General features: G+C 31.4%; 1 protein-coding gene across 1 annotated transcript; it reads left to right on the forward strand.

Annotated features, from left to right (window-relative positions):
- The first annotated feature begins 5044 nt into the window (after positions 1-5044).
- LOC124838075 (putative WRKY transcription factor 31) lies at positions 5045-8268 on the forward strand. Its single transcript, XM_047313593.2, has 6 exons — positions 5045-5423; positions 5504-5599; positions 5735-5875; positions 6383-6700; positions 6895-7008; positions 7162-8268. The coding sequence occupies exons 1-6, from the start codon at positions 5229-5231 to the stop codon at positions 7711-7713; spliced, it is 1416 nt and encodes a 471-aa protein (XP_047169549.1). The 5' UTR covers positions 5045-5228; the 3' UTR covers positions 7714-8268.
- Positions 8269-20917: the final 12649 nt, after the last annotated feature.

Consider the following 20917-nt stretch of genomic DNA (forward strand, 5'->3'; position numbering starts at 1 on the left):
TGATAAAAGTTCTAAACGAATTGTCACTCTCATAAAAAAAAACCAGGGACGTTATGTGAAAAACACCTGGTCCAAACTGAGCGGTGATAAAAGTTCTAAACGAACTGTCACTCTCGTAAACAAAACACAGGGGCGTTATGTGAAAAACACTTGGTCCAAATCGAGCGGTGATAAAAGTTCTAAATGAACTGTCACTCTCGTTAGCAAAACCCAGGGACGTTATGTGAAAAACAACTGGTCCAAACCGAGCGGTGATAAAAGTTCTAAACGAACTTCACTCTCGTTAGCAAAACCTAGGGACGTTATCTAAAAAACTCCTGGTCCAAACCGAGCGGTGATAAAAGTTCTAAACAAAATGTCACTCTCGTAAACAAAAACCCGGGACGTTATGTGAAAAACACCTGGTCTAAACCAAGCGGTGATAAAAGTTCTCAATGAATTGTCACTCTCGTCACCAAAACCCATGAACGTTATCTAAAAAACACCTGGTCAAAGGCGAACGGTAAAGTCCGTTCCCTAGGAAGAACTCCTAGGTCAAAGTCAAAGCTAAGAGGTAAAGCCCTCTCGCTAGGAAGTTCTCCACGAACTCCTAGTGCAAAGTTGAACGATAAAGCTCGTTCTCTAGGAAGAACTCCTAGGTCAAAGTCAAAGCAAAGAGGTAAAGCCCTCTCGCTATGAAGTTCTCTAGGAACTCCTAGTACAAAGACGAACGATAAAGCTCGTTCTCTAGGAAGAACTCCTACGTCAAAGTCGAACGGTCATTCACACCACAATCACCCAGAAACTTTGGATGGTAGAAGCGAGTGGGACGATCATTATCGACCATTCGCAGTCGAACGGTCTAGATTAATGGTATAACCATCTATTTTCTTTTAATTCGACTATTTTTCCTTCTTGGTATAGGTAAACAAAAAATACAGTCTCCCTCGTACTCATAAGTCCTATAATTAATCAAGGCTAAAGCCGAACGATTACACTCGGACTTGGGGGGCATGATGTATCGTATGAAATATGGACCAAGTGGTTATTGAATAAGGTCGATCGGTCTATCCGCCATTGGTCGATCGGTCTATCCGCCATTGGTCAACCTGGTCAAATGGTTTGGGTCGTAATTGGACCTATAGTGCTAATAAGCTACTTCAAATGGTAATTGGGCTAGCACTTAAGTTGTTACTGGGCCAATAGTCCAGTGGATGATAAAATAATTAAAGATATCTAGTTAATGATATTTGATAAACCAAATCCAAAATATTTGGTTGAAGATATTGATAAAGTCGTTTATGGGTAACTAACCGGATCTCTAGGTAAGGTTGTTTTTATCTATGAAACACTTATAAATACATTGACAGGGCCAAAAGCCAGGTACGTTCCACTTACGCATTGTTCACTCTCCACTATTCTCAAATACTCAAAAGTGATAACCATTCACTGAGTATTTGATTAAGAGTTAAAGCTCTTCAACAACACGCCTAACTTGAGCATCAGAGTACCTTGTACAGGTACATCCCCCTTGTGAAGAAAGAGATTGATCGGTCAGCGGCAGGAGTTTGAAGGTGACCGAGCGGTCCACACGGAAGACCGAGCGGTCCAAGCAAAAGGAAGGCAGGCAATCCAAGCATTCGGACACAAGAAAGACGAATGTGCGGTCTATATTGTGGGAAAGCGAGTTTTCGGTCTACATTGCAGAAGAGTGAGCAATCGGAAAGCAAGCGAAAAAGTTATCCAAAAGTCGTAAAGTCACGTGTCTTAGTCCCACGAAATATCTACCGAAACACTAATGATTATGACTTAATTAAGGGTAAAACTTTTTAAAACTTTTTGAAATCTCTACTATGCTTGCTCGGAATTTCGTAGTCTACCCTTTGAAGAATATTAATGATCAAGAAGTATATTAATTTTGATATATTAAAAAAGTTATTAATATATATTAAAATATCAAAATTAGTGTATATAAATGTTTTGAAAACATAATAGAGGGATAAAAAAATCAGTCGAAAATTCAAATTCCAAAATTATGTAATAAACATATTATTTATGGAAGGTGTTACTTTAAAATTGTGACTATAGTTAAATGTACAAGTTTACTCACAATAAATATTAATTACATATTTGCATTAATATTGGTTGTAGCCTATATATGTGACTTTAATTGTGTTCCCAATTAGTTTAAGTTATTTCTTGCAAGGTATAACCTTTGGCACCGTCCATGTCAATTAAGTCAATTTAATGGGGCCATTAGAAACTAATTGAAAATTATAGGATAATTAAAAAATAGGAGTTTACCCTAATGTTGATGAATTCGAATTTATTCAACGAAAACCATCAAGAAGGACGTGGTGTGATTTCCACCCTTTTCCGCACTTTAAGCGATTTAAAAAGATATTTTCATCAACTCTTCAACAATTAATCTTTGTATGAAAACATTTCGAGAAAATTCTCAAATTTTAAGGGTAAAAATTATAAACATTCTTAAAATATACGTGCTGGAATTTTTTGTGCCACGTTGATGTAAGTTACTGTCGATGAATTTTACTATAACTTATTTAATACAAAAGTTTCATTATTATTTAGTTGAAACTTAAATTATGATAAAAATATATATACGTATACTAAGGTCATTATCCATGATAAATTTATCCCTTCAAGTGTGTTACATGTTTATGTAAATATATATTCTTAACATGTACAAATAACATTATAATTATTAAATAATTAATATAGTAAAGAAAAGAAGTACATAAAAATATTTAAAATAATTGATGTGAAAAAGTTCATAAATCAAAATTTAAATATAAAAAAATATTCACTCATGTCATTTATTTGATACATATATCCAATTATTAAAAAAACTTAATTAAATTTTTAATATTGACTAGTAATCAGATACTCTCAAACACTCATTTTTCAAAAGTATCTTTCTGTCTTTTTATCTAGCGTAGAGATGTGCATACATTATTTTCATTTTTCAATTTATGCATATGGGAAGAGCTAACAACTCACTATAAATATTCTAGAGCATTTATTTTTGTTATTATAGTTATAATTTATTAAAAGTCAGAAAATCATAATTAAAAGAAAGAAAAAAAAAGTGATAAACCCCCCTTTTTTTTTTGGTGTTTTTCATTAACTTTTAATTCGTTAGAGTGTTTTGGAGGGTGTATTTCTAGCATTTCATCTAAAGGTTTTTCACTAATATAATCAATGTACTAGTGACATGGTTTTCTCCTCACCAATGAAAACATGAAGAAATATATATATATATATATATATATATATATATATATATATATATATATATATATATATATATATATAAAATATGACTTTTTTATGAGCGGTTCTTCCTACACCTCACCAACTTCATCCTGCACCTTCCATTCTTTTCTAATTCCAACTGTACCCATATTATTTATTTTGATTATGTAAAAAGCTGACCCATTTACTACAAAAACCACTACACAGAGAAACATTCCTCTGTCGCATCTCAGTTTTGAAACCCTACACCCCTTCATGGAGTTTTTCGCACTCCTCCCGTGCTCCCCTCCTGTCTCCTTTTTCACCATTTTTGTTAACGAGGTGAGCGCTCCTTCCAGTCTTTCGTGTTGGTGTCGTGGTGAGCAGCTATCTTCTTCTCCGACATTTCAGTACATCAAGCTTAGCTTTTTCTGGATTAGTTCTTTTGATCCCTTACTCTTAGATATTATGATGCATGGATTGGTGTGGGAAGTGTGGAACCGTAATTCGAAGTGTGCAACCATTGAACCACACTTCGAAGTGTGGTTTAGGTTTTTAAGATGCACAGTACAACCACAGTTCGAAGTGCGCCACCATTGAACCATACTTCGAAGTGTGGTTAATTTTTTTAAGCTGCACAGTAAAACCACAGTTCAAAGTGCGCCACCATTGAACCACACTTCGAAGTGTGGTTAAGGTTTTTAAAATGCGCAGTGAAACCGCAGATTGAAGTGTGCCACCAATGAACCACAGTTCGAAGTGCGGTTACGGTGTTTAAATATTAAACCAAGAGTTGTGACTACTTCGAGTTTTCTGTGACCACCTTCTTCTCGTCCAATATCCACAATACCACCAACACGCAGCACAACCACTACACTCTATAACCTCTCAACTCTCAACCCAGAAAAAAATCAAACATTGAAAATGTTAGTATCACGTGCAAGTGGAAAAACTGCAAAAGAGAAAGGAGGTGCATGCATACTAGAGTTTATACATAAATTGGTGGTTAGGAGGATGATTGACAGTTAGGACATTATTAAGTCATTATTAATTATGTTTTGACTTTAATCAATGAAGGACAAATATGTAAATTTGGAGGTGCATGGTGAAATAGGTGAGGTACAAGGAGAATCACTCCTTTTTTATTGTTTGGATCACAATTGGCTTCGATTCTAAGTGATGTTATTCAACATAATAGAAATATGAATTTTTAGTTAAAGTCTAAGTGTTTGGTCATTAAAGTTAATCATTATATACATTTAAAATATTATTCATTTTGAAAATTAGAAATTTATCACAGATTTATGTTTAAAGATATCTCATATTATAGAATAGATATTTAGACTATTTTAAACATCTACTTCTAAACAATATAAAATTATTATATACATAAAAAATATTTACTAATTTTAACTTTTGTAAAAATATTTTTGTGCATCCTTTTATTTATATATATCCGTGGTCAACATTTGAAAACGGTTTTTTTGGATAAAATAATTTATTGAAGAAAGAAATTAGTGTTTAGAAATGTGTATTGATTGGTAGTTTTTTATATTTTGGTGTATTGTCAATGCTGAGAATTTAGAAGTCAGACGTGTGTCTCTAATAAAAGTTGATAAAGAAGACTATGTCTCAAACAACTGTCTGTGCTATTTTGTTGGGTGGTTTCCCTATGAGAAAGTGACACGTGGAGAGTGTTACGCACCATCTTACCTCAGTTCCAAAATATTCAATATTAATTAGTATTTGAATCCCTCCACATAACATAATATTTGGTCTTAGTCCAAACCATTTTTGTTGCCGAGTCCATTGCATCTCATTATCTCTGACTTCAACCTCTCAGAATCAAACCCTTCTCTTTCTCTCTTCACATCTTCCTTTATCAATTCATTGCCAGAACTATATAGGACTCTTCTTTCATACTCTTTCTTTCTATCTTCTTCATTAATGCACCCTTTTCTCATTCTATAACCATACTCACTTACACCCACAACATGGAAGAAGCTACCTCCAATCATGACTCTGATCTTCCACCAGTCACACATTCTTCTCCAATCATCTTCTTTGATGGCAAAACACTAGCCATGGATGAGATGGATTTCTTTGCAAACAACAACAACAACAGAAAGAACAAAAATGTATTTCCCGATGATCACGAAATGCTGCACCAAATGGAGCTTCATGTCGATGTACCAAACTCTTTCAATTATTTCTTCTCCTTTGTATTATCTATATAAATCTTATGCTTCTAATATGTTGTGATTTGCAGACTAGTTTAGATCTCCTTACAAAGACTTCTCCTACCAATAGATCAACTGTGGGAGAAGGATCATCGGAAGCAAGGGGGAATGAAAGAGATAATAAGGTACTTGTCTTTCTGTCAATGTATGTGTTTCTTCTTAAAGTTTTTCAAACGTTGGCTTTTGAGATCAAAGAATTTAGATATGCAACATGATTTATGTGTGTTTACTTACAAATTCCCTTTTCTGGGTTCACACAGTTTGCAGCTATGCTAGCTGAATTGCACCACATGAATGCTGAAAATCAACGCTTGAGAGATGAGGTTGATAAGGTGAACGATAAGTACCATGCTTTACACAATCAACTTATCAAACAGATAGAGAAACAACGTAAGAATGAGGTAATCTGCTTTTTTCTAATTATATATCTATTAATTAAAATTAGTTATTCTGTAGAACTATTATTAAATTGCAACAAAATGAATGGTAAAGAGCAAAGACGAAACACTTTTGCTCATGAATTTTGACAAAATCTCGTTCTTTCTCTTGTTTAAATCGATATAATCAACTCATGTTAAATTATTTTTTTTATGTAATTCTCTTGAATGATGATTTGTAGGTATTAATCGTAGTAATTAACAGTGGAAGGTTTTAATCTCCGTTTTATTTAGGATAAAATTACACAATCCAACATCTGTTCAATTGGGTTTTAACAACTTCCGAGTTTCTTTGAATTTTCTTTACTGGTGCTACTGTTATATTCTACCCTACAATAGGGCAATTATATATATAATGGTTTTGGTTTTGGGATATAAGAGTGCATATATAAACCTGAACTCACACCCCATTAGAAGGATTTCATGCAGTGGCTACCATAATAAACTCTCTGAAATGTGGTTTCTATGAAGGGTAAGAAAGCTGATATGATTCCGAGGCCATTCTTGGATATTGGAGTTGCTATGAAGGAAGAGAATTCGCAGCAATATTCGAAGGGAAAACTACAAGAGAGCAAAAACAAGATCGACTTGATTGAGAGCAAGAAACAGAAGATTTACACTAATAAAGATGTTGCTGAGTTAGAGACATCTGAGAAAGCTATTCCAAGGTGGCTCTCAAACGAAGTCTCAAGATCGAGTTCTTTCAAGGATGTTGATGAAGCGTCAGAAACCATGTCAATGATCAAGAAAGCTCGTGTATCAGTTCGAGCAAGATCTGTTTCTTCTATGGTTAGTGTATAATCTGAGTTATGAAGTCTGCATGTAGAAAGTTTTTAATGATGTTATTATAAGCATTAGATACACAGTTTCAAAAGAAAGAAAAAAATGGAATAGGCTTAAGTTGAAAATAGGTCGTGTATGTATTAATATATTGTTGAAAATAATGGTTTAAATGATTATTTGTTTTCATGAATTGGTGTCAGATTTCTGATGGATGTCAATGGAGAAAGTATGGGCAGAAGATGGCTAAAGGGAACCCATGTCCAAGAGCTTATTATCGTTGTTCAATGGGGACTGGTTGCCCAGTTCGGAAACAAGTATATACAATCTACTGTTTATATATATCTACTTACTTTTGTTATGGAAATAATTACTGTTAGATCAAATTGTAAGATGATAACAGAAAGATCAAAGATTATCTGTATGATGAGGTTGCATGAATTAACTATTGGCCAAATGCTCCATTAAAGGTGCAAAGGAGTGCAGAAGATCAAAGTGTGTTGATCACAACATATGAAGGACAGCATAATCATGTACTTCCTCCAGCTGCCAAACCAATGGCATCCACCACATCTGCAGCTGCATCAATGCTTCTTTCAGGATCAATGCCAAGCTCAGATGGCCTTCTACACCCAAACATTTTAGAAAGTGCAACGCTTCCATTTTCACATAACTTAGCAACCCTCTCAGCTTCAGCTCCATTTCCAACTATCACTTTGGATCTCACTCAAACTCCCACCAATAATATTAATACTTCCTCACAACAAGATCCACCACAGGATTACCAACTCAGCCTACTTTCCCCACTTTTGGCACCAAATTTTTTTCACCAGAGTAAGCTTTCTACCTTACATGCCTCTCAGGGAACAGAAACTGCTTCATTTGCTGACACAGTAAATGCAGCAACAGCTGCTATAACCACAGACCCCAAGTTCAGTGCAGCTCTTATGGCAGCCATAACATCTATCATTGGAAGTTCACACCCAGTGGAGACTCAGCATTGCAATAACAAACAAGACTAGTTAATTGCAACTGTTAGTGTTTTGGAACAATGCAGTGGATCATTTTCATATTGTGCAAGGTAGAAATTGAATTTTATGGCATTGCTATGCATTTGAAAAAATTGATAAAAAAAGAAAAGGTGAGCATTTCATCAGAAGGCTAATTAATGATTACTGAGACCTTGTCAGTCCAAGACCTATGAAGCACTGCTGAATGGCTTTTTGAAGAAATCATCTTTTATGAAAATCACTTTCTGATGATTGGCAAGTGTTCTGATACTGCTCATGCTCTCAACATATTCAAAGACACTTCTTTTTAGTCATTAGAAAGGTGTCACATTGACATTCAGAAAATTTTCTAAGTGAAATATCAGAGACAAGACTTTAATGTACAATTGACATCTTCAAATGTTCAAATTGACTGTAAACTTCAACAGTCAAATTTAGATATTTGTCATGAGAGAAGAGTATTGATGTACTGTGAATTGTACAAGAGAGTGACTTGAGGGAGGGTTGAATAACTTTTTTGTTTTCTTATGCCTTTTTCTGCACAAAATATTGGAAATAATTTCTGATTTAGTTTTCTCAAGCTGATTCTCTACAATCAGAAGTTGATTAGCAGCAAGAAAACCTTTCTTACACTTGAATGAAAATTAATACAAGCAACTACAGTAATTCTAAATGTTGATACACAACTTAGAGGGGTGGTTTGTAAAAGGTTAGCTTCTGGTACACATCAGAAACTGATGCTTCTCTTATAATAGTTGTACTATGCATCTGAATTATGAGAAAAGTTTTTGCAATATATTAGTAGTTAGTACAGTTTAAAAGTAATGCTTTTAAAACAGAGAATTTGTAATGAGCAGCAAACTAGAATGTGAAGCAAGAAAGAAAGATACCGCACTCAATTTTTATCTCTCACGTTTCTGTCAACAAAATTAATTTTTTTCAACAACCCTTGACAATTTCTGTCGGTGAATGATTTCCCATTTCTTAATCTCGTTTGCATTCAATAATTCTACTGGACTCTGTGATTTTGGGTCTTGGGCAGTTTTGCTTCTGTTCAAAGATTGAAACTTTCTGTGAACACGTAGGTGGTAAAAGGTTTGGATCGATGATCACTAGCTTCTTGTTTGTTATGGTGGAGTTTTTTAGCTGGTTTTAGTGTTTTGGTCAGAAAAAATTGTCTTGCACCAGTTCAGTGTAAACTTGAAAATGATAAGATTTACGTGCAATTAGCCACACAACACAACCATCCAGCATACTTGTTGATCTAAGTTTCCTATTTTTATTGTAGGGATGTTGATTGAAATCTTCAGAACAGATTTGTTGATAAGTTTAGTGTCTTCTGTTAATGCTTTAATTTTACAACAGATGGAAATTGAGGAGAGGTTCAGAAGCGTGAAACTGCAAATATGATATACACCAAAGATTTTATATTTTAAAGAATAAAAAGAAGGAAAAAATAGGAAAGGATAATGTCAATGGAAAAATAATTTAATGTTGGTAAAAAATTTCCTAAGAAATTGTCAGATGTGACACCTAAAGAAGCAAGCTTTCTTTCTTTTGGCAAAGGCTCTCTCCGTGGCTTTAAAAGTCATATTCTTTTCAATGTGAAAAGGCAAAATGGTATCAAGTTGTCTCAGTCGTTCAATTTTGGTTTGCCAGAGAAGGCAAATTCCTCTCTGAATAAGGATGATTACAACAAAACTAGTGACAGAACAAAACAAAGTGTACCACTGACTGATATATTCTTGAACGAGATAGATTCTAGGAAAAAATCAATCTGTGTCAGAAAGAATCAAATCAAAGTTTCCATAGAAAATCTCATCACCAAGAATCAATCCTTAACAAAGTTAGTGGACACAACAGCAGCTATCATCTGTATCAACCAATGTTGGTATATGTTTAGATAATATAAATGATCCTAAAGAGAATGATTTTGAATATTTTCACTCATATATTTTATATTTTCCTTATATCTATTTATAATAATCTAATCTTTCAAAAAAAAAAATAACTGAAATAAAAACTAGAAGATTCTACAGATAATTTTTCTTCTGACCATAAAGGTTTTCTTCTAATTACAACACTCTTTCTCAAGTTGTTAAATGAATATCAATCATTCTCAACTTGCTTACAAAATCTTGAAATCTATCCTGAGGGAGTCCTTTTGAAAAAGTATCTATTATCTGAAATTTGGTAGAAACATGAGATATAATCACAAAGCCTCCATCTAGATTATCTTTGATAAAATGTTTATCAATCTCATGGTGTTTGATTATATCATGTTGTACTAGATTATGGACAATGCTTATAGCAGACTTATTGTCAAAGAATAGTTGCACAGGGTTGTCCACCTTGACTTTAAGATAATCCAAAATGATTTTCATCAAGAGTCCTTCACACATTCCATAAGTAAGATCTTGGAATTCAGCTTCTACACTAGAACGAGATTAAGTATAGGAAAAACACTAAAAAGGAGGAGCGAGGGGAGGAGGGGTGGTTGAATAGTGTTTTAAAAAAATTTTGTAAGTAAATGCTTTAGTTAGGCATATGCAAATATTATAGAGAGGTTAGGAAAACATTAAGTAATGACACGAGAACTTTTATATTGGTTCCTTCATCCTAAACTATGTCCAGTCTCCCTTAAGAACTCTTAAGGGGTTTCACTAATCTTATCTAAGATTACAATTGAGTTTAACCCACTCTAGATTGCTAGTATAATTAAATCATTCATGGTTCTCTTAGTTAACCTGACTAGTTGAGTATTCTAAACCACTCCCGGTTCCCCTAGTCAACCTAACTATTGAGTATTCTTAAACGACTATTGGTTCCCCTAGTTAACCTGACTAGTTGAGTATTATAAATCACTCCTGGTTCTCCTAGTCAACATGACTAGTTGAGTATTCTAAACCACTACTGGTTCCTCTAGTCAACTTGACAAGTCTGAGTTTACCCACTTCTAATTGTTAGTATTACAACCACTGCTGGTATCAAACTAAGTATTGTCAATCACTCCTAGTTCCTTAGTCAATCCTAATTAGAACATTTAGCTCAATACAATGATTTAATACAAACACATTCAGTGTTTGTTTACAAATACCGATTCAAATAACTGTCAATGAAAGGATAAGTACAACCCAATACAATATGTAAACGTATGAGATTCTTTCTCTTAGGTTCAAGAGCATCAGACGATATATGCTTGAGGTAGAGTAGAGACGATGTTTAATGATTTTTCTTGAGCATGTTCTCTCTCTCCTTTTCTCTTTTCTATTTTCACATTTTTTCAACTTCAACAACATCTTCTCTTCAGTTAATCTTCTTTATATAACCTCCTTAAGAAATGACGGTTGGACACAAAGTTAACTTCTGGATAGACTTAATATCCTCTTTAGATAATAGGTCAGACTCAGGTCTACATTGTAGTGTGACAATGCTTTATTAGTGCTTTTATTCAAATGTAGATTGTACAACCTTTTTAATGCAAAACTTAAGGAAACATCCTAAGAATGTCTTCTTATCTCTTAGCATATTGTTGTCCTTTGTTTAGTGCTTCTTAAAAAGCTTTTAGTATTAACATATGATGCACAGATAACAAGAACAAAACATGCAAGTAGAGAGACACTCTTTCATACAACAATAAATGTCTTAAACGTTTATGATCGTTAAGCACGTTTTGTGCTCAAAACATTTTTGTCACATGTCAACATGCTTTGACAAATGCATTCTTTGAAGGAAAAGTGTTTGGTATGTTATGATATGATTTTTAAGATTTTTGTTTCATAACCCCATCTAGGCATAAATATATCGCCTAACAATTTTAGCATAGTTTGAAGTTCATATGCTTTATCATCTTGTTTAAGTGCAATGATGATTAAACACTCTATTAAGAGTTATATAGTGTTTGACACTTTACGTCTCAAGCCTTAGGCATGTTAGAGATGTTAGAGTTTGAAATCTTGTTATGTAATCACCAATGAAGCTTGATTTCTCCAAGAAAGATTATTTAAGAGCACCTGTGTTCAAAACTCAAAAAATGTGTTAGTATATGAAAATTAGAACGTTAAAGAATCAGGTCTCAAGTTAGGTTTATATAGAAAATTTAAATCCTGACGCAGTTTAATCGGTTATGTTATTTGCATAATCTATTATGTTTTTTTCTCTGTTTTAACAGATTACCTCATCTGTATAATCGATTAATGGAACTTTTATGCCTATAACTGCTTCTTCTAACAGTTTAACAAATTAGGCTTCCTGTGTAATGGATTAGACCTTACTTTCTGTTTTAATCGATTATCAAACTTATGTAATCGATCATATTGATACTTAGCGTCATTAGTCATCCATTTTCCTTTCTTAACATATTATGTTACTTATATAACAGATTATGGCTTTCTCTCTATTTTAATCGGTTATTTAACTTATATAATCGATTATAATAGAGTGATTTGCCCTTGCTTAACTTTCTAAGTGTTCTAGCTAAATATAACAGATTATACAACTTATGTAATCGATTATTTATAGAAAAAACTGGATTTCTAATCTATTTTAGGCTTGATTCACTCATCACGAATGGATTTAAACATCTAGCACTAACATGTTAAAGATATAAGCATTTGTTATGCCATTTTGTTGTGCAAGAAACCATTATTAATCATTTAACCTATTCATAATCAAAAACTAAGATGTAAAGAAGCTAAGCTCCTTATCAACACAAGGAAACCATTGCTTTTGTAAATCTTCCAAACCATGCTCCAGGGCATTGCTTAAGATCATACAATACTCTATTTAGGAGGCATACCTTGTTTCTTTCATTTTTCACTTTAAAACCTGGGGGAATCGCCATGTACACTTCCTCTTCTAGATTTCCATGAAATTTTTCACATCCAATTGGTGTAAGTCCCAACCAAAATGAGCAGCCAATGCGAGAACAATTCGAACTGTATTAATCTTTGCCACTGGGGCAAACATCTCGTTATAGTTAATCCCATAAGTTTGGGTATAACCTTTTTTCACCAATCTAGCTTTATATCTTTCTATTATTTCAACTCTCTTATGTTTCACTATGAATATTCATCTACACCCTACTTCCTTCTTGTCTCTTGGCTTATCAATAATCTCCCAAGTTGAATTTCTTTCTAATGCATTCATATATTCTTTCATGGCTTGAGTCCAATGTTTAAGTTTCATGGCCTCTTGGATTGGGGTAAGAATTTATGTGGTAGGTAGTAATAAAGCTTTTATGCTTATCAGAGAGATTGTTAGTGCAAACATACCAAGAAATAGGATATTTAGCACATGATCTTCTTTCCTTTCTCAATGCAATGCGTAAATCCTCAGTAGTACTTACCTCCTCACTGTTATCTTCAGGGATCCTCACCTTTAGACAATTTTTCTTGTTTGAGAATCAAAGTGGATTGCTTTCTTCTTTCATATATTTTCCAAAACAATTTGTCTTCTTTCTCACTGTTGACTATGGTAGCTTCATTGCTCAGATCTTGGGCATTTCGCATTGACAAATATGGTAATGACAAGAAGGAGAGCCCATCCACTTCAAGTGCTTTCTCCTCCTAATGTGGTGGACTGGCATAAAAGGATTGTGTTTTATGAAATATGGCATCCATGGTGATAAAGACGCACGACTATGACGATGATAAACATTTGTACCTTTTTTTATTAGAAGGATATCCAATAAAGACACATTTAAGAACTCTGGAATCTAATTTACTACAATTAGGATTATGAGAGTGAACAAAAACAATACATCCAAAGACTCAACTAGGTAGACTCGATATTAGAGGAGAAGAAGGAACAAAAGACAATAGAGACTTTACAAGACTAATGTCATTTAAGATACGGTGAGTAACATGTTGATGAGATATGTGACAATTAACACAACTTCTCCCCAGTAATTTTTTGGAACAAGCATTTGAAAAAAAAAAAAAACTCTAGTTCTATCAAGAAGATGACGATTCTTTCTTTCTACAACCCCATTTTTTTTAGTGTTTACACATGTTAGTTCATGAAAAATACCATTATGAGACAAAAAAATGAGAACCATTATCAAACATGATTCTTTTGATATTTTTTCCAAATTGATTCTAGACAAGACAAAAAAAATTAACAAAGATTTGAAAAACTTCTAATTTATTTTTCATAAGGTATGTCCACGTAACATAGTTACAATCATCAATAAAGGTAACAAACCATTTGGCTCCAGAAATAGATTCTACGACAAAGTACCCAAACGTCAAACTGAATTAAATCAAATGGAAAAAAATATTCTTTTTAGTACTAATAGGATAAGATGTACAATGATGTTTTGACAATTGACCAGAATCAAATACCTTGAGACACAGGACCAACAATATTGAGACAAATATTATCTTTCATGAATAGAGTACATGATCCAGAGAGCTTACACATTGATCCAACCATTGCTTTCAAGCGATCAAGTTTCTCCTTATAAGTTTTTCATATCAAGATCTTGGTGGAGGTGAAGCACTAGATTGATTGGTGGCACCCACCACATTTAGAAGATCATTAGGACCTAAAGGAATCATTTTTACCTTATACATCCCTTTGAATGCAACGGTGACCTTATTTGAGACGACGACGACGTGTGGGCTACATAAAAAAAATGAGCAAAACTCAAAACTCATATCTACTCAAATGTAGGCTAAATGGGGCGTCACCGACCCGTGGGACGGACTCTAGAGGCTGTGACGACTCTTTCTATGACAACAACGATGAGTGGGTCTCGCCGAAACTAAGTGTGTGGGCTACATGCGCCTGTAACGACGGTGGTGCATCGCGGCATCTTTCCCAGAACGAGATTTCTTATGTTGTGTTCGGCGAAGTTAGGCACACATTTCTATCCTATCAACAACCCTAATGGTTACAGTGATAGTCCAATGGTCAAACAGCAGCAACAATAGCTATTACTGCAGTGGGAACAATTTTCCAATATCAAAAACTCTTATATTAACTTGATAAGGAAAATGCTTTTTATTATTTCCATTCATATCTATTACATTTTTCTTACACCTATTTTAACAATTTAATCTTCCCAAAAAAAATTTATAATAATAATATACTAAAAAATAAATTAGAATGTTTTTTCTAATTAGAAAGATTTTCTTATAATTACAATAATCTTAAATTATTGTTTCATGTTATTTGTTTGGAACCTGGAACTCCTTTTATAACCAAATTATAACAAAAGTTGTAAGTTTCAATTTCAAAGTGCATAATTCTTTGAATACAACAATAGTAACAGGCTTAAGTTATAAATGTAATGAATTATTAAATAATTTTGTTAAAAATAATCCAAATATCCATTATGCATGTTCAATTTATTTTCACCTTCTTTAACTGATTTAGCCTCCTGGTACTAGAAAACCAATTCCCACACCTCTCCACAAAAGGACATGTTTATGTTTATATTTGAACATAAACTTTTTTGTCTAAATTAATCTAGACATATTTTCAAATTATGTTTAACCATCTAAAATGAATTAATTGTAATTTGAAAAGAAATAGGTCATTGTTATGTTGCTTGGTTAGTAAATGGCTTAACTCCTGTGGTGTTGCACTTTCCTATGGAGGGCCAAAAATATGATGATGACACATAACAACTCCAATGCATTATTGATTCATATTATTGTGAGGGCATTTACTTTCCCTTTTTGAAAAACCACTTCATGATGCATTTCTACTTGCCAGCAATGCCACTTCATTCACACCTTTTTTTTTCTGGTCCCCCCTGCCTTTTGCACTCTTCAAACCAAGAAAAAGAAAAGGAAAGGAACAATGAAGCACAATTAATAACACAAGCATTTTCAACTTCACCATGCTATTTATTCTCCTTTTACCATTCGGATGAGGTTACCCTAAAATTAGGTTGTTCACTAATTGGATTGAATTAAATTCAGTTTTACTTTTTTTTTCATTCCATTTATTTGATTTTATGATCGAATTTAATACAGTTTGGTTTTTCTATACCACTTAATTCTATCCATTCTACTATATGAATTTGTTAGATCAAATACCTATTATTAGGTATATATATGAATTTGTTGGATAAAAAACTTATTACTAGAATTAGAAACTTTCTCAACTTTAAATATAAAAGCCTAAATTTAAAAATGACCTCACCAGTTACTTTATTGATAAAAGTTAGAGAAAAACTACTAATTTTATTAATTATAAGAAGACTAACAAAAAAAATATAAGGTTTAAATGTATTTTTATTTTGGCGAATAATTTATTTTGTCCTTCAATATCAAATATTTTCATATATAAATCTAACAAATTTAAATAAAAATTCTTATCGAAACTAGTAAATCATCGACAATATTTCTTCATGAGTATTGATTTTTATTTTATTGATATTTTCTAAATTGAAATACTTTTGTTTTGATTCTAAATTTGTCGAGTGACATTCCTAGAGTCAATTATTTCATGAGATATTGTCGGTTTCAAAGTCTAGATTTCTGTCACAGTTTTATCTATGAAAAATGTCTTAGAGTGTGAAAAGATGAAGGGATATATAAATTTTCTTTGACCTCAACTCCTAAGTATTGTAGGACTATTGGTGTACCAGAACATAAACTCCTAAGTATTGTAGAACTATTCGTGTACCAGAACATAAACTCCATAGTTGAAGTCTAAGGAAAAGGGGGATTCATCTCCCAATGAAAGATTAAGGAAAATCACTTTTATTTCCCACAAATGACTCTAATGTTTCGATCCCAAATTTATTGAGTGACATCATTAAGGTCAATCACCAACGAAGTATTGTCTGTGTTGAAGTCCGGAGTTTCGTCACATTTTTGTCTTTAATAAACGTCTTAAAAAGTGGAAGAATATTTAAACTATGTTTCACCTTAATTTCTAAGTGATATATGGGTATATAAAAACAAGCTCCCCAACCAAGGTTAGAAAAGTGTTTATTCTCACAAATGGTACCAATGTTTCAATCAAAATGGTTAACATCAATCATCACAAGATATTGTTCTTTTTAGAGTTTAGAATGGTTTAATCTTTAAAAATGTATGAGAGTATGAAAGGAAACAATTTTCATTAATATATTTATAAAGGGTGTGTCAAAGGAAGAATTAATTCAATTTAACCTTCTTTTATAAAACAATTTATGTAAGAATATTAATTCACCACGGGTTATAATAAATATTAAATTAACTCATTTAAACGTATTTTTCTTTTTTTTGTCATCTTATTTTACATTTGTTATATTCAAATTAAAATAAGCACTATATTCGAGTATATTGAATCATCAATTGTTATATAATTAAAAATTATAAAAAATATAATAAAAAATAATGAAAAAATATAAAAAAAAATCGTACATCTCCGATACAATTTAAATCTGTTTAAATTGCACATTAAATAACAACTTCAATTTAATCAATTTAAAAAACATTCTAATCTCAAATCCACCATATGTCAAATTAACTCTAGAGTATAATCTCATTTTAATACTTCTATAATTATACAAAACTTTTTCAAATTTTGCTGGTCGCCAAGCCGCATCATTAACTATGATGTTGTTGTAGTGGATAAACATTAAGAATATCTTCACATATAAGAGTCGTGAACGAACCACAAAATAAAAGTTGACATTTCATCTAATCTAAAATTTTAAAGCATTATGTACACTAGTTTTTATTATTTATATATTCTTCGGTCAACATGTTCATTTGTCTTTATTCAGTTGGTGCATCATCATAACGTTTTTCACATAAATCTTCTAATTAAAAATAATAATAGCAAGATTCGGATATTTTCTCAAACACCAAAAGTTATAAATTAGATAAGAAAAAGAATGTTGACATTTATTCTCTTTTTTTTTCCTATTAATTTCCCATATGTTAAAAAAAGTCCTTCAAAGAAGAACTTTGAATATAAGAAAAAAAAAGTTGTTGGGTGGCCTAGTAGCGTTTTCCTTCTCTATTTTGCAATGGTATATTTGTATTTTTTTTTTCACCTTTTTATGCAAGTACAGTTTTGTAGAAGTACAATTTTCTTTTTGTCTTACTAGTTTCATGTACAACTTCATTTATTGCTCAAAATATACTTTATGCTCCAAAAATATTAACTTATATACGACTTTCGGATTCTAAGTTTCCTAATATGGTAAATATTTTAATCATATTTGTTGAGGTATGAAGTATATAATTTTCTTACTCTTAAATAATAAGCTACTTTTAGGTGTTTCAGTTCAGGAATGATAAGCTAGTTTTAGGTGCTTCAGTTGAGGGTAAATATATAAATAGTAATAGGTTTACCTTTTTATTTATATTAATGTCATTTTCTCATTAACATATTTGAGATATTGTTTTTTTTAAATGTGATTTTTGAGTTACTATTTTGTCAGCTTTTAAAACAGAATATTTGTTGTTTTGTTTATCTCCAAAAAGTATTCGTATATTTGATTAATTTAAAAGTAGTGAGTATTGTAGGTTGGCGAAATAAATATTTATTTGGGAACTCGTGTTTCTAATTAGAGTTAAATATATTTTTATTTTTAATTTTTAATTTTCTTTTTAAGTTTTAAATTTGGTCTTTCAAGATCATTTATGTTAATTTTTTTATGTAACTAACATTACGTGTATGTTTGAAATTAGGATTTAAGGGACAAATGACCAACTAATTCTAAAAATTATATCTATTGTTCTTGTCTTCGTTCATTAAACACAACTTTTCTTTTCTTTTTTTTTTTAATTTGAATAATTTACCATGAGTTCTTTTTACTATTATGGTTAACCCAGATATGGATTTATGTATGTTTGTGATGAAGTAAGGATTTACATTCAATTTTGTTTCAAGATTGAGAGATTTTTTTTCTTATTGTTAATTTCGACATCATACTTCCTACTTATCTTGCTTTCTTAGATTTGTGTTAGATTCGAGATTTTTGGTAGAAAAGTTTTCGCTTGCCTTTTATTTATTGTTTTTCTTTCCTTGCAATTGAAATTTGCAATAGAGGAAATATCTTTCCAATTTGGTGATTGATAGAGGAAGAAAACAACATGGATTTAATTTGTGGAGTTCTTGATGTTGTTTTCGTTTATTCTATTTCGAGATCTTACACAATAAATGAACATCGTTAAACCCTAAATTCAATTTAATTTCAAACAGTTATCATGTGTCCTAAAAATGTGGCACACCCTTACAGTCACATAAAAAAAATAAGGTTGTTGGTTATAGAGAACTAAATCCGAAACTTTAAAAAAGAAGAGAGATGCAAATAGATGAAAGTTTCGGAGAAAGATGAAAGTTTCGGAGAAGGACGAAAATCAAAATTGCATGATATTTTACAAACCAAAAACATATTTAATTCTTTAAATTATTGTCTATTTTAAAATTTCATAATTTTGTCTTTAAAATACATTTTAGAATGTTAAAGAAAAAGATGTATTTAAATTATTTTTATTCTCAAATTCTAAATAAATGTAAGACTTCTACTCTAATTTTATTATTAAAAACATAAATAAAATAATTAATGCATATTAATATTAATTTTATCATACATTTAGATAAATCATTTATCAACAAAATTCAGAATGTTATATTTTTATTTGATTTTTCAATCTTAATATTTTCCAAAGGAATCTTAACAACATCAATCTACTATATCCGTTACGAAACCATTGAAACTTTAAGGTTGTGGTTGTATTTGTGAATTTATTGTTAGCAAGAATTGGCAATGATGGATATACAAATGAATTTGACACCTTATTTAAAGATTTGCAAGTGAGGAAAGTGCTATAAAAGAATATTGTGGTACTATCTCGCCACTTTGAAAAGGATTTGTGAATGATAAAGGGTATTTTACAATATTATTCATATGTGATGGTCATTTGTGGGTGAAGATAAAGAAGAAGATTGAAAGGGATTGGAATCAATTCTAGAAGTACAGTAATCAATTCCAATGATAGATTGTTTAGAGGTTAGAGGATATGGAATCAATTACAGAGATATAGGGAACAAATTTCAATGAGCGAATGTTTTATTTTATTTTCTTTTTATTTTTTTATAAATAATAATATATTAGTTTTTACTATAAAAACAAAATAATAATCTTATTTTTCTATCTATTAAAACTTCCTTTTAATATATTACATATGAGTCACATTACTCACAAACTTTACTTTTAAATTCATTCACTTTCACCTTCAAATATCTTAAAACAATAACACAAACTTTATTTTTAAATCTATCCAAATTCATTCACTAACTCTCTCTCTTAAATCTATCTTGACACATTAATACACCCTAAAAAGACTTAAAATCACATCTTACAAAGTTTAAAGTATTAAAATATTACCACGCTTGATATTTGTGTCTTTCTTTCCCTACATAGTTTTTTAAATTTATAGAAGTATACATGAGTGAAAAATAACCCAAAAAATCAACGTAAAATAGATATATATTTAATAAATTTCATTAATCATTGTCACAAACAAACCATTCTTCCTCAGTTAATAAATATAATGCAAGTCTCCTTTAAAAGCCATAAACTAGATTTCTTTTACCAAGAATTGAAAAAAAAAATACTTTTACACACCAAAAATCAATTATTTTCTGTGAACATGTTTTCACATACTGAAAATGAATCTCTAACTACACCTTTTTAAGGACAAAAGTTTCTATCAATTACACCATATCAACTAAAAATCCATTAAAAAATAATAGTTTTCCAAAGTTGTGAGAGAATCATAAAAAATATTAAATCGGCACAGATTTAGACATGAATATTCTTAGTATTTTCAACTATTAATGTCATGAATCATTCTACTATTAACCAGTTTATTTTTATGATTGGTTTCTGTTTCCAAAAGCAGGTAACACTATTATAAATATGATAAATTATATTGATTACATATGATTTCCTTAGATTGAGATGGATACAAAATTGTGTGTATATAAAAAGGAGGCATATCCTATTTTTGCTTAGAATTCTACAATGTTGTCCGATTGGATTTGGATTGCATGAATGAAGCGTCTCATGTCAACACCACCACCACGTGCCTATCATTTGCTTCCACCTACAGACACGTCCCTACTGTTTCAAATTCCAATATTTTTATTTTTTTATTATTATATTCTATTCTATATATTTATTTATTTTCCAACATCATCATCGTTTATTTTTATTTTTTTATTATATTCTATTCTATATATTTATTTATTTTCC

This window comes from Vigna umbellata, chromosome 5 (genome assembly GCF_029865625.1).
Source record: "Vigna umbellata cultivar VRB3 chromosome 5, Vumbellata_1.0, whole genome shotgun sequence".
Taxonomy (NCBI): Eukaryota; Viridiplantae; Streptophyta; class Magnoliopsida; order Fabales; family Fabaceae; genus Vigna; species Vigna umbellata.